Source organism: Micromys minutus (genome assembly GCF_963924665.1).
Source record: "Micromys minutus genome assembly, chromosome: 24".
In the NCBI taxonomy this organism is placed as follows: domain Eukaryota; kingdom Metazoa; phylum Chordata; class Mammalia; order Rodentia; family Muridae; genus Micromys; species Micromys minutus.
The window spans coordinates 14832648-14848156 of record NC_137959.1 but is presented as its reverse complement, the minus strand read 5'-3'; the positions used below and the strand labels follow the sequence as shown (position 1 = coordinate 14848156).

The following is a 15509-nucleotide window of genomic DNA, read 5'->3' as shown; positions in this document are numbered from 1 at the left end:
TTGATAAGAGCAAGATTCACCTGTCTTGTTGAGTGACTACACTTCAGGGGGGTTCTATCTCAATGATGGCCACTCGGTGGATTTGAATTCCTCTGTGCTTTGCTTTTCTCATGTATAATATACTTTTGAATGTCATAGATTGCAGACTTTCCTGAATGGCCAAATGGATAGCTTTAATGAAAACGAGCATTGTGGTGGTGCACAAGTACTCATATTGCTTCTACTTGGGGTGTGCTTTGGACCTGTTCTATGCTTGTCAGTTTTCTTGGTTTTCTTGGTGTAAAAGTTTCTAAGAAGCTGTCATGTAGCTAAGTGCTTGGGAGCATTTCTACTCTTTTGAAATGCTTTGAATTCAATGCTCAGCACCACTGGAAGTGGGAGGGTGAGACAGAGAGACAGAGACAGACAAAGGAATCCTTCCTTGGTTCTGAACTAGTTAAAACTAGTTCTGAACTAGTTAAATCTAGTTCCAGGTCTGATTAGTGTCATAATTGGCGCCACTGCAGAGATTATCGTCACTTTGGTCTGTGAGTTGAGAAAGACTTTACTGAGAAGATTGTATTTGAGGTCTGAGAGGATGCATAAAAGTGTGTGAGACAGAAGAGAGAGGCCACCTTCAAGTTCAGGGGAAAATGAAAAACAGTGGGAACTGTGTGACTGATTATGAGTGCTGTGAAGTTTGATATAGGGGAGGGCAGGAATAGAAGAAATGGCATGGCTGTACAGTGTCATCTTCCAGTGGTAAATGAGGGTTGATCATTTACATGGGGTGAGGGCATAATTGGATGGATACCGCCATTCTGGCTGTCTGTAGACAACAGTACACAGGAAGGGTCAAGAGAAATAGAGATTGGCTAGAGAAGACCTTTATGCTAGCTAACCAGTTTTCATCCTTGGAAGGAACAGGTATAGGATATCAGGTTAGCCCATGTTTCTAAAGAAGGTGAATCGCTAGGATTTGATGATAGGATGGGAGAGATAAATTGGATTTCGGTTTAAGAGAAAGCATGGAGGGGTTGACCTGCAATGGGGAAAGTTTTAAGGCGCTTACTTTTGAGACTGGAGCTCAGTCCTTCAGAGCTGAAACTTTGGGGTTGGAGGCCAGGTGTAGGACAATGTCCAGACCTAACATAGCCAGAACTCTGAGCATCATTATTATAGTAGCAAAGGGAAGAATAGGAGGTGGGTAGAAACCATATGGCAGAAGGAGGGGATTTAAGGTGGAGGGTTTGGTGCTTCAGTGTCTAGAGCACCCAGCTGGGTACTGAGCTGCTAACGCAGAGTGACTAATATCCTTTTTCACAGAGGCTTGGCTGGGTGAGGAAAGTGAGGCGCAGGTCATGGCTGCTTAGGCAGCTATGCCTTTGCATATCCAGCTGCCATCCTTCCCTCCACTCACATGCACTCCAGTCCCCTGGCAAACAGAAACAGTCCAAATGACCCCACCCTGCCTTTCTCCATTGTAACCGAGAGTTTACGTTTGTGTGAAGACTGATTTGTTACCTTTAGAGCCAATTATCAAATAAAGTAGGGCCAAGATGATCATTATATACCTCTTTTCAGTGTTCTCAGCCCTTTGGAGTCAACTATGAAACTTGTTGTAGATGTTTGTATTCTGATTTGTTGTTTAAACTGTGGGACTCTTTCTTTCTAGTTAAGTCTTAGAACATAATGGTGGTCAGGACATATTGTGTTTTGCCTAGAGAGGCCTCAGAAATTGGGGACACATGAATGTAGCATTTCAGAAAGGAAGCCTGGCTTCCATTAAGTGGCTACCTGAAAGGGGTCTGGTTCCCCATCCAGGTTTCAGGCACTGGATAGAATTAAACAAGTCATGCTTACTCTGAAAATGTAGGGGGGAAAGAGAAGGCTATGGGGTCTACAGAATCACCAGATTAACTGTGTAAGTTCTAAAGACCAGTCTTTTAAAAGGAAGGAAATGAGTCATTTGTATGCCTTGTAGATGTGGCTGCCCCTCAAACCAGTACAAACTAGAAGACAGCCAGTGCTTGTCAAAGACTGAAATATGTAGTAATCTCTCGGAAAGGTTGCTGCTTATTGTGTTCCTCCCTAAGAACTGTTAGCAATTGGATTAAATCCCAAATGCCCCTCATTTGGAAAGTTTTAAAACTCCACTAATATTTGAATTAAGATTCACATTCCTAAAAACCCATATTGATCCAAATTTGAATCAATTATTGTTCATCAGGCCCATGTCTGGCTTTTAAAGTGATATCGTCAAACATTTGGGATTCTTGGTGAAGATAACCACAGGCAAAGAAATCTTCACTGTACTCTAACTGTAACCTAGGTCAGAGAAAGTGGAAGTGGTTGAGCATTTGCCTTTCTTCTTGGATGGGTATCTCTATCATATGATTAGTAAGAAGCAGGTGGTAAGGTCTTTACAGATGGCTCAGTGATAAAAAAAGAACCCTTGCTGTTCTCACAGAGGACTGAGGTTTGGTTCCCAGTACCTACGTGGTTGCTCATAACCTACAAAACTCCAGCTCCAGGGGATCCAATGCTCTCTTCTGACTTCCATGTGCAGTGCCTACATGTTGGTATATAAACATACATGCAGGCAAAATACACATGACAGTAAACATACCAGCAAATAGCAGCGTGTGAATAGGAAGTCTGGCTGTGTGTAGATGTGGATCTCTACTCATGACATACACAGGGTTCTTGAGAGTCCACCCTGTGAACGTGTCTCTCTGTAGTGCTGTGCACTCTGGGTTACTTACCTTGTCTAATGAATAGCTCTCTTGTAGCTTTGCCTGTTAGTCTTGGTGGTTTTAAGTAGCAACGTGTGTTCTTTTCCAGGCTGTTAATGTTACGATGAGTATTCATTTCTTTTCTATCTCTAGTTAAAGTGGTTTTGACATTTTTATATTTCTCGTTATCGTGTCCTTTAGAAAGTTATTATTTTAGAAAATAAAGATGACCTTTCCTTTATTGTGCAAGTGTAGTGATTACAGCTAATTTCTATTTGCACTTCCAGAGGCTCATTAGCACAGCAACCTCCTTATAAAAGGGGAGAAAAAAATCAGCCATACAAAAATCAATTCTGACCAGTCATACAGATGGCTTGTAACTATGGCAGGGGGCCTTGTTTAAAATATGCTAATGTGATCCACATCCAAAATGTTATTAGGTGTTCCTTCTAAACCATCTCACTGTGAACTGTCTTGCTCTCGTGTGTGTGTGTGTGTGTGTGTGTGTGTGTGTGTGTGTAGCAGTGTACATAGATAGTGTGGCGTGGTACAGAGTGTTCGGGCTTTCATTACTCATAATTGCCATGGAAAGCATATGTTTCGAATATATTGAAGCTACTTCCTGGTCTCATTAATCAGTGTTCTAAATGCTAATCTCTGCTGTCCAGTTAACTCCAAGCAAGTGTGCCCCTCCCCCGCTTTTGGTGGTAATTCATCTGTTGATGATGCTTAACAAAACCTTCAAAGGGCAACTGTGGCTTGGAGTAGGTCTTGCTGCATTTTTTGCAAGTTCATTCTAGGCAATGAATTCTCTTCCTGTTTTTCAGGCCATTGGAGAGAAAAGAACAGCCCCAGATTCTGGCAAGAAGCCCAAGACTCCAAAGAAAAAGAAAAAGAAAGATCCCAACGAGCCTCAGAAGCCAGTGTCAGCATATGCCCTGTTTTTCAGAGATACACAGGCAGCAATTAAAGGTCAAAATCCCAATGCAACCTTTGGAGAGGTCTCAAAAATTGTAGCATCTATGTGGGACAGCCTTGGAGAGGAGCAAAAGCAGGTAAGACAAGCATGTCATGGGCATGTATTTAAAAAGCTACCAGAATATTTTTTACATCTAGCATGATTGCTTCTTAAGAAAGCCTTTCTAAGCTATGGAATTAAAACACACACAAATAAATCCAAACAACTCTACTTGTATTGATTTTTAGTCAAGTTAAGGGTACATGTTCAGAATTCATTCACAGGAGACTTGGAAGAAATCCGGCCAGCAGCCTGCAAGCATAAACTTTTGATGATAATCTTTTCATTTTAAATAATGTGGAATTTTCACCCTTTGTTCAGAATGGACCCTGAAAGGGATTAGGCCCGTCCTGCTTGCTTTTCCATTGATCATCTTTCTGAGCTCTTGTGCTCTCCTGGTGCGTTTCCAAACTTTGAAGCTGCCTCTGAGTATCTTATTATTGTCACCGGGCATTTGAAATTTCATTCCAAGTTCATTTTGAAGCTAGGTAGTGTGAGAGGTATTCAGAGATTTGCTATGCTGGTGGGAGATACTTCCTCAGGGGCCTGCTCCTTCGTCAACTACTCAACACAAATGAAGGGAAGAATCGGGGTCCTTTGCGGTTGGTCTCCCTGCTTGCATAAAACTCCAATTACCTTTAACAGGAGTTTTATACATCTATGGGAGAGCAGACCCCTCTCTGTGATGAAACAGACTGATGCTTACGGGGGGGGGGGGTGTGTAGAAATGCACATCACGAACTCATTCCCGCACGGCTTGTTCAATGGAGTGGTGCAGGTATTGACTGTGCCAGTTTGCTTGCCATGAGCTTGTTACCATACACCCCATACTGACGTCTGTCCCCAAATGGAATTCTAAGGAACTAGAAAACAACTGCCACAAACCTAACAGATTCTGGAGAAAGGGAGAGTTTTACTTTGTTCTAACAGTCAGCCATCAGACTGTTTCAGAGAAATGAAGCCCCAGTCTTATGTAATGCACCAGCCCTTCCGTAAGTCCTGGGTTCCAGTTTGGCACTCTACCATCTTTTATTATTTATGATTTCTGCTTCTCCTTTTTCTCCCAGAGAAGCCCAAGATTGAGAGGCCCCCATCTTTTCTCTTTTGTCTAATTAAAAATTAATAAATAAATAACTTTGTTTATTTGTTTGTTTTGTATTCTGGGGCCGCCATGTGTGAGGTCCACATCACGTGTGTGGCCGCCAGAGGCTAGAGGAGTCAGTTCCAGAGTGGCGATCCCAAGGCCTGGGCTCTGGTACTCAGGAATAGCAGCCAATGCCTTTATCTGCTGAGCCATCATCCCCTTAGCCCCTCTAGTTTGACATTAAAGCTCAGATCTGGTACAGTGTACGAGGACATGCAAGGGAAAGTTGATACCGATGGAGAAGCCTTGTTCTTATTAGAATTGAAGCCATTTGCAGAAAGCTGGTAGTCAGTGCTTTTTGGCTGTCTATCAAGGGGCCTTCTGTAACAACCTGAGATCATTCTCCCCTTTGATCATCAACTATCATCAAAACTGGATTTGGGTATAGGTAGACATGGATTTTTCTATGTGTGTGCGTGTGTGCTTGTGCATGTGTAAAACCCTTGAAAAATCAAAGCTGGAGCATGACGTTTACAGGTGAGCTCTGTTTATGTGACCTAATTTGTGCAATGGGTTTATAGCTAAGAACTTATAGGCTGAGAGTGATGCTAATTGTGGCCTTATTTTAATAGGTGTATAAAAGGAAGACAGAAGCTGCCAAGAAAGAATACTTGAAGGCCCTGGCTGCCTACCGGGCCAGCCTCGTTTCTAAGGTAAGTCTGCTAAGTGTGGGAGCAGTCCTTGGGCACAGGAAACTTTAGTTTTGGCCCCCCTACAAGCTTCTCATTAGACTCTACCCACCCAACATTGTGAACACTAGGGGCTCCTGTAAGCTGATGAGGATGAATCACTGCTAACTTGTGATAGACTTGCCATTCGTTCTATCTGTGTTTGTAGCCATATAGATACATTTAAATAGCCTATTGTTCTTTCTCTGGGTGGTGGGGAGTTGGATCTGGGTTAATGTCCTCTGTTTGAAACTGGAGGTGTGCTTGTCAGGCATTTTTGAACATACCGGGAGTTCTCTGGTAGTTATGTTTATTGTAATCAACAGTGGTACATTTTGACAAGTTGTTTCACATCTTATAAATAAATAAACCTCATGATTATTTAAAAGAAAATCATGTCCCAAGTACTAAGACACAAAGCATATGCATTACACTTAGAAGGTACAGTGATGTGGTCTAAAAGGCATTGATAGCTCAGAGCAGTTCTGCTTTTGGGCACTTTTACATTGACCCAAGAGGAATGAGCACTCTGTCTGTCCATCTACTGGTAGTCCTAGGAATTAAACCAAAACCTCACACATATTAAGCAACCACTCTAGCTTGGAGTCTCATCACCAAGATGTACAGTCTTACACTGTTATTTTACCATTTAGTTCCTGAGGGGTTTTGCTTTTCTAGAATTTGGACTGGCTTTAGGGTGAACGATTTGGACTAGCAGGTTTTTTGTCCCAGATTCATCTTTTCTGAGAGGTCGATTCTATTTTATCTTCATTATCTCAAGTACATAAGGCCTCAAAGCCCTGTTGAAAGGCCTTTCTCCCTTTCTTCTTTTGCTCGCCTGAGTTGTTTCTTCTTTGTATGATGAGCCACCAAAGGCAGCTCCATTGCATCAGAACCACAGAGGGCCTCCTGTCTTTGTTGACACTTCTTAGGATACTTCCCACCTCATTAGAAAGAGTGGGAAAAAAAGAAAGAAAAGGTTTATCTGGTCAATAGCAACATCCCTTTTCTGAAATTCTGAAAGACATATACTGTAAAATACACTGAGTCTGAACTCAGATGTGCAGTGGATGGAAAGCAGGTTGTGTGGACTATGGGTATTGTGGTGTATGCAACCACCTAGAAGTGTGGTTGATCAATAGGTTGGCAATAGTAGGTAGAGTAGCAGTGTGTGCTTCTCAGGTGGACTAGTTTGCTGTTGGCTTACCCAGAGACAAGCCGGTGACCTCTGTGAGTGATGGTGTCAGCAACTGACCACATGAATTTAAACCAAGAACTACTATCTCAAATGGAAGTAACAGCCACAACCAGGACCTTCCGGTCTGTGCTTTACTTGGAAGGAATAATTTTAAATATTGTGACTAGAGTCAGGATTCCAAACTATTTCCAAATGTACTTTAGTGCACTTGGATTCATTTTTAGATAGGTGAAAGAGACTAAAGTCATGGTTGAGGCACATGTTCAGAAGAATTCCAGCCAGGACACAGAGCTCCTAGTAGACAGCATCCAATGACACAGGGTGACTACTTTCCACTCTTCTGAAGAACAGCTCTGTATGAGAGTCCACAAGTTAAAAGAATAATCAACTGAAGACTCCCAGACTTACCTTCATGATGAAGATCAATGTAAACCAATTCCTATTAGAATAATTACAAGAATCTGGTCAATGAGACTTTGGAGGCAAGAGATCTTAATCTTCAACTGTGAGGGCCACAGTGAAAGAGAAGAGAGCAGATTTGAATCATACTCCCCAGAATACACACCTGTGTGCAGAGCCCAGAACTCCCACCCCAAGCTTTAACTCTACTGTCCCCTGAGTTTAAATCTTCAGAGCAGTAAATAGAGGCTTACAATTAGATTTTCAGTGAGTAAATCTAGTAGGTGCCTCCACAGTCAACAACCCTGTTTCATTTACCTCCAAAATGCCACCTTAAAGCTCCCTGGTGCCACTGGCCAGTGCCAACAGTTACCATTACAATTTCTTCCTTAAAACTAGCCTGGTGATTTTTTAATAGAGTACATGAAGTTATATTATGAAACGGTGCATATTCTATTTTGTGAGTCTGCTAAAAATTTCTAAGGATAGTTTTGCACACTTACAACATTGTCTACCCTAAGCCTTTAGAATGGGGCCCTCAGTAACATTCAGTTGCACTGGGTTTTTATACAAGAGAGTGGGGCCCTATGAGAGTGGTGCTTAAGGAAGGTGTGTCTAACCACCAGCTACACTGGGTGGGTGACTCTATATGAGGCCATTTTCAGGTTCTTTCGAGTAGCAGAATTTTACATATCTGAGTCACAAAAAATGCAGAAAAAAATATTTAAAATCACTAAAGATGTCTCATGATTATCAGTTGTACTATGGTCTTCTTTGCTGACCCCTCCCCACAACACAAAGAAAAATCCTAAAGGATGGGAAGATAGTTTAATGATGGTTGTATTTGTCTAGCATATAGGAGACCCTGGGTTCCACCAGCACCACCAAAAGCAGTAAAGCAAACAAAGTAGGAAAATTGATCTTATGAAAAATAAAGGGTGAAAGTTTCCTTAAGGTGAAACATTCAAACCTCTCCAGCATGTGTACAAGAAATTATTTTTGCAGAATTGTGTTCTGGGCACAAACTGGAATTGATTTATCAACACCCTTTAATGATTTATCACATTGTATGATGTTTTAATGGTCTCTCTTCATCTGTGACTGCAACAATAAAGTCTAGGGGCCTTTGAAAATGGTTGTCAAACCTGAAACTTCTCAAGTCCCGAGTTGCTTCCATTTGGTGTCTTTGAAGAATGTAGTTATAGTGTTCATCTACTTGAGTGGTCACTGAGGTAGTTATGCAGGTGGAGTTTGGACTTTTACTAGTGGTTCGGATTTCTGGCGGCATCTCTTGTTAGTTCCAAAGTACTCCCCAAGAACCAGAGACAGATCTGAAGCATAGTGCCTGAATGGTTCTTCATACTACAGCCTTCTCTGCAAGCTCGGCATCACCCCGTGCCGTGTTACGGAAGTGATGAATGAATAGATGTTCTCAAAGATCTGGAGATGTGCATTGGTAGAGCTGTAGGCCACTGTCTTTCAGTATGTGTTGCTTCACAAAGGAGGTTGGAGTGGCTGAATGAAGAACTGTTGCTTTTAAAATGTATGTCAGGTATGTTTGATTCCAGTTAATGGTGTGTAACAACCAACCACAGACACCAAAGACATACAAAGATAAGCTTTATCGCAGAGAGCCAGGTAGCTGACTAGCCCTTCAGATGGAGCCCTGCTCTTCTGTCTGGTTGAAGGAGCTGCACACTTGCAGTTGGATGCAGACAGTGGGCTGGCTGCTGAGTGAGGCGGGGCCATGGCTCTGTGTTTCTGTGGTAGCTCTAGATAGAGAGAGTGAGTGGAAGGGTGGTGGACGATCCCTGAGGGCATCAGCCTGGAGCTGGGACAGCTTCACTGTCATCCCAGCCCAGGGACCAAGCAAAGGCATCACACCAGCCAGACTCAGTGGAGTAGAGCAGAGCTGACTCTGCCTTCAGGCCATGCATAGACAGTCTCGTGGCAAAGGCCTTGCAGATGGTGCAGTGTGAATGACGGTGGCTAGCTTTTGAGTCGGTTTATAGTTCATGTTTATAGACTGTAACATTCTGGAACTTTGTCCCTCTATGTGCAGGCTGCTGCTGAATCCGCAGAAGCCCAGACCATCCGTTCTGTCCAGCAGACTCTGGCATCAACCAACCTGACATCCTCTCTCCTTCTGAACACATCACTGTCTCAGCATGGGACAGTCCCAGCCTCACCTCAGACTCTCCCACAGTCGCTCCCTAGGTCGATTGCCCCCAAACCCTTAACCATGAGACTACCCATGAGCCAGATTGTCACATCAGTCACCATTGCAGCCAACATGCCCTCGAACATTGGGGCTCCACTGATAAGCTCCATGGGGACGACCATGGTTGGCTCAGCATCCTCCACCCAGGTGAGCCCTTCGGTGCAAACCCAGCAGCATCAGATGCAGATGCAGCAGCAGCAGTTGCAGCAGCACCAAATGCATCAGCAAATCCAGCAGCAGATGCAGCAGCAGCATTTTCAGCACCACATGCAGCAGCACCTGCAGCAGCAGCAGCAGCAGCATCTCCAGCAACAGATCAGCCAACAGCAGCTGCAGCAGCAGCTGCAGCAGCATCTCCAGCTGCAGCAACTCCAGCACATGCAGCACCAGTCTCAGCCTTCTCCTCGGCAGCACTCGCCCGTCACCTCACAGATCACATCCCCCATCCCCGCCATTGGCAGCCCCCAGCCAGCCTCTCAGCAGCACCAGCCTCAAATCCAATCGCAGACACAGACTCAAGTATTACCGCAGGTCAGTATTTTCTAAGGTGCACGAGGCATGCAGATCTGAGTGAGGCTCAGGAGGGAAGGTGTACCGACCGGAACTTGTAAGCTGACTCTGGTTATGCCACAATGCGTAACAGATCAAAAGATCCCCTCAAGTGTCTATTAGATAGGCAATAAGAACTTCAGTGTAGCTGGGAAGAGTCTGTTAGCCGACTGTACATCACTTTGTTTTTAAACAAGAAAAGCTGCGCTCTGTCATGTGCTGCCTTTTTATTTATTCAGGCTATTCCTACAATATGTGAATCCACCCGTTTAGTGAACCCTGGGACATACGGATGACTGTGGACTGGCCTTGCCGAGTCATAGAAAATAAAGATGGCCTTATTTCTCCAGAAGTGAGTGAATCACACTTCCAGGCTGTTTGGACTTCTGAAGCCCTAAAATAAATAACTAAGTACAAAGCACAGTTGTAACTACCTGACATATGAAGACCCAGTGTCATACAAACATTTGTATGATGTGAATAGTTGATGGCATTTTTTTGTCATGAAAAAAAAAATAATGTAAATCACAGACTTTTTGCCAAAGCTCTTATTTTTTTTCAAAATCTCTCCAGAAAAAAAAAAATGCAAGTGATTAGATTCAATGATTGATTTATTTCCTTACTTCTTTGTATCCATGACTTCTCTGAATCAAACCGTGGTATATGTTGTGACAGTATCTACGGCCACTGTTAGCCCATCACGTTCATTCCGATTAGAAGAAATGTGAATACTATATTACGTGTTTTGAGTGACGCGTTTGGAAAAATAAAAACACTGTATTTTTAAAAGGGAAATGCACTTAAATGAAAACAGTTATTACGAAAGTTAAGATTTAAAAAGAAAGAGCAAGAGTTTTTATTATGATGTAATACCGGTAGAAAATGGAATATTTAAAAGGCACACTACATCCGAAATAATCACTGTAAATATTTTCTTTCCAAGGTGTAAGTTTTCATATCATGTGTTGTAAAGTTTTCCTAAACGAGGCTTTAACGTAAACACTGGTGACATGAACCATTCACTGCTACCTTGTTTATTGTGTTTTTATGCTGTTTTATACTTTTTTATGAGTTACGATAGCAGCAATTAAGTTGTTTGTATTTTGCTTAACTAAAACAAAATGCTTTTATCTTGCTATAGAATAAACACATTTCAGTAAACTCTGTGGACTGTATTTTGATGCAACAGCAAGGACCCTGTTCACTTTTCAAATAAAATGGAATGTCAAATTTTACTTTTGGTCCCTTGAATACGTTAAGTCGGGGAACGTGGCACTGACCAGCCCTGCCTGGGCTTTGCATCCTCCTCCATTTTCATCTCGAAGTACACCATTCATGAGCAAGAATTTGGATTTTACATCCAAATCCCAGAGCCCAGAAGAAAAGGCAGGAATATTTTTTGTAATTATTGTTTTTGCTAAGATATGAATTTGATACAGATAATTTACAAATAAAATACAGATGAGCTACAGAGATATTTATATAAAGCAAAAAAAGAAAAAAAGAAAAAACAGTTGTCTCCTGTTCAGCTATTAAAATAAATGGCGGATCCTGATTTTAAGGTTTAAATCAGAATTTTGGTGGCCATTTTCCACTTCTTGTCTGCTCTGTGGTGGCTTCTCTGAGAGCTACGTGACCACGATCCCCAGTTGTCTGGCATGATTAATTACAGCATCTGTCCTGTCAGAAGCGGTAATGAAGAGGTCTTGATAAAAATTGCAAATTACCACTGGCAACAGTCTTAAACTGCTTATGATAAAATGAAAATTAAGAACAGCAAGTGTCAAGCCTGACTAGAATCCTAATCTGAAAAGAATGCGGGGAGGGTGACAGTGTCCGTTGCTCCTGTGTGCAAGACGTCCAAAAATAATAGAATAGGGATTCCTCAAAGTTGTCATACTTCAAAGAATATTTACTGTATGTTGTGGGTTATGAATAATGAATCTTGCTTTTAATATTTCATAATCCTCTCCTGCTCTGTCGTATGTACAAATATTGAACAGCGAGATACTCTAATTATAAATTTATAGGTTTCTTGCTGTAGAAAAATTTATGTCTAAATTGAAGCTTTTTTATAAGATGTATTAGTTGACAGGTATCAGGGTTCAAACAGTCTTAGAAAGATGCCTCACCACATCTACAAGGAGATGATTGTACTCCCAAGCACAGTGGTCGGCCTGCAGCAGGACCATCAGGAACAGAGCCAGTGCTCAAAGGGTCTTTGTGAATGGGACCCAGCATTACATAGCACTAAGAACCATTTGATATTCTGTTGTGGGACCTTTAGACAAATGTCTTCAACATTAATTGCTAAACTACATGTGACAGTAATTGTGTCTTAGTTCTATAATTGTCATTTTGAAAACCCATGAAGTATTGCTGGGGAAAAAAAATGTCAGCAGTGATGAGTCTTAATTGCATGTGAAGTCTGTTAGCAACTGATTGCAGTTACAGGCTGGATCTGTCACAGCCGTTACCCGAGGTTGGTTTTTGTTTGGTTTTGTCTTTTTTATCTTAGATTTTTATCCCATTTCATCAAATTATATAAAGCTATTTCTGGTCAGTTCCAGGGCAAGAATAAGATAAATTTCTGCAATTAAAACACAACCACCAAGCAAACCTGTATATTTAAAACAGGTTTTATGTCTAAATTGAAGCTTTCTCTGTGGCTGGTTTCTGACTCTGAGTTTAAGGTTTTTGGTACCCAACTCTTTCTTTAGTAGGTCAGAAAGAAGTCTGGGCAATGAAAACCTGTGGGAGAAAGCATGGTACCTGATTGTGTAGACCCTCAAATTGTTCCACAGACATTGAGACTCCCTATCCCCATACCCTGTCTCCATCACACACTCCTTGTCTCTTTCCCTCTGTGGGGACACCGAGTTCCCTTTCTGCGTTCACCTGTATGGCCGTCTGATGAAAGAGCAGAAGGACTTTTTCATTTTCAGCTGACATGGGGTCATTAGTTCCTGACTCAAAGAACAGAAACTTAAATGCCTTCCTGCAGCATAATTTCTGCAATTTATTACCACCTGACGGCGGTCTGAAGGCTTCCGAGACAGATGGATTAATATCTCAAGTTTTAAGTAGGAGTCCTTCGCTGTCCACTCAGCGGGCTCCAGACTTCTGAATGGTCTCTTCCCCGGCCCTCACTTCACAGAGCATTTTCAGCTCCGGACTTCAAGCTAACCTTTCCTCCCCTCACCCACCCTCTTTGTTTGGCTTTTGTTTTGCAACAGCTGTTATTATCGTTTTTTGGTCAGCTGTGATTGCTGGAGGCAAAATAGGACCAGATGGTGTTTTGCTATGCATGAATGGAGCATTAGAGGAGCTGGGACTGAATAGGCCAAGTTTGAATGGTGTCTATGCACCACCTGCCTGCCTTAGCCGTGGCGTACACATCACAGTAGCATGATCCGGCTCAGCCCTAGCAGAATTGGATGGGAAAGTAGAGAGCTGGGGTGGATCTTTCCCCGTGTTTATTGATCTTCCGTGCACTAACAGAATAATGGACTATACAGTCCATTTGAGTTAATTGCATATGACACAGCATGGATGTGGAACCCATCACTCTGGAATTCTTGTTTGCTTTAAGGATTTCATTGCTACACACACACACACACACACACACACACACACACACACACTTTAAGGAATTCATTGCTCCTTAACACAAACGCACACATGGGTAGGGAGAGAGAATAAAAACATGGAAATTAATGAGTAAGTCAGCTCAAGGTTAAAAGAAAATTCTAAAGTAGGCATAGGAATCTGAGGTTGGGGGGCCTACTAGAATATAGCAGTGGTGACTTCTTGTCAGCAAAGAAACCTACACTTCTGATCCAGCAGAGCCTCTCAGAAGCGTAGGTTGTCCCACAAATGCTGCACAAGTGCTACTCAACTGAACTTGAATTTTCTTAGAAAATATTCTTAACCACATGTTTTTTTGTTTGTTTGTTTTGGTTTGGTTTGGTTTGGTTTGGTTTTGTCTATATTCTTTAAACTAACCCTCAAGGATACATATGTCCCCTGAATGCTAAAGCTGGTGGCTGAGTTCCGTCTGTGTAGACTGCAAGCCTACAGGTGTTTGCTTGTGTATGTTACTGAGGAAACACTAAGCCACCTGGGAGATGTGGAATCAGATATGCAGGCAGACAGCTCCATTTGCCTTAGGCCCTAATTACTTAAATTTACTTCTGCAACATGCAGAACCCTGTGATGGGTCCCAAAGGAGACGCAGAGATAAATAGCACCTTCTGTTTACTTGGTATATATTTGAAATTTTTCCTAATAAAGATTTAAAAAAAAATTCATAACAGGCCATCCTTCATCAGAGTTTCTTTCCCCCTCCCCTTGGGGCAAGGAAGGTACCACCACCCAGAATGATGAGGTGTGCCAACAGGAGACATGAAACAAAAGTGTGCCATTTTCTTTTTAATCTGAGAAAATGAAAATTCTCATTAGGAAAGGGAGAGATTGCAATTGGGAAGGAGTAATAGAGAAAGCTGCATGAAATTACGCGTGTTTAGGAGCTGCCTTAGGGGTTGGTAGGTTGTCAGAAGCCGAGACAGAAGTCTTGACCTAGAAGAGCAGGTGTCTCCAGCCTAAGAGAGGGCAGAGGAAGACTCAAGTTGACAATATAGGCACTTGAACGCAGCGGAAGAGTAGCTAACAGATGTGGAAATACATTCTTTGTGCAGAGGTGAGCAAAAGCAAGTCCGGGAGAGGGAGTTTGTTGATGATCTGCTGAAGAATTGCTTAACTTGGGCTCTGAAGGTGTTCACACAAGAAAGGCACGGATGAATACAAAAAGACCGAGATCCAGTTGACATGTAAACCTGAAAGAGAAATCCCTACTTGAGAATGTTCTTCAATATTTGGGTTTCCACAATGTCTCATCCTCCCATCCTCAAGGCTTTGTCCTTTTTCTTGGTGGTCATAGTAGACTGGCCTTATCTTTATGTTAGCATCAAGAGAGAATATTTTTTGAGTCTGCTGTAAAGAAAACAAACACACAAACAAACAAAGCTATTTTCACTGCTGGGGAAAAGTCCCTCTCAGAGCTTGAACTCCAACAGGACAGAGGATAAAAAGAAGCCAATGCACTAGGTTTGCAGGAGGTGTTGGTCATAGTCTCAGTTTAATTTCAAAGAAGAACCTTCACAGGCAAAGTCTGGCATGTGAACGCCTCTTAGCAAATGAATGATGCTCTCTTGTAAAATACCTCCTTATCTCTAGCCCTTGTATAGCATGCTGTACTTTCCAGAGTGGTTTACAGTGAATAACTTCTTCCTTTTCTCAGCCAGGGGAGGTGGGAGTTAACATGTAACAAACCAGGAAACCGAGGCACAGAAAGGCATGCTGGCTTCATTCCCTATGTATTTACAAGAGGCACAGGCACAAGGAGAGAGGAAACTCACTCTAGGGTCCTGTTAATTTTATTTGCTTTCGAGGACTTGAATATCCGTGGCATTTGTATGTGTGCTTGTGTATTCATGTGTAGGATGCTTGTGGATGTAAATGGGTGACAGAAATCCATCACAACACTAAACAGAGTAATTAATCCATGTTTTCCCCATGGCTAGGCAAGCAGCAAGCCAG

The 15509-nt window shown here is 42.3% G+C and overlaps 1 protein-coding gene across 2 annotated transcripts in view; it reads left to right on the top strand.

The window, feature by feature from the left end:
* Positions 1 to 9908, top strand: part of TOX3 (TOX high mobility group box family member 3) — a gene marked incomplete at both ends in the record, with an annotated part of 97862 nt that extends 87954 nt beyond the window's left edge. For both annotated transcript variants that reach the window (XM_080936885.1, XM_080936884.1), the window contains 3 exons: positions 3542 to 3769; positions 5449 to 5529; positions 9204 to 9908. In XM_080936885.1, the coding sequence (XP_080793011.1) occupies positions 3542 to 3769; positions 5449 to 5529; positions 9204 to 9908 (1014 nt within the window). The remainder of the gene's footprint in view (positions 1 to 3541; positions 3770 to 5448; positions 5530 to 9203) is intronic.
* Between the last annotated feature and the right edge of the window lie 5601 nt (positions 9909 to 15509).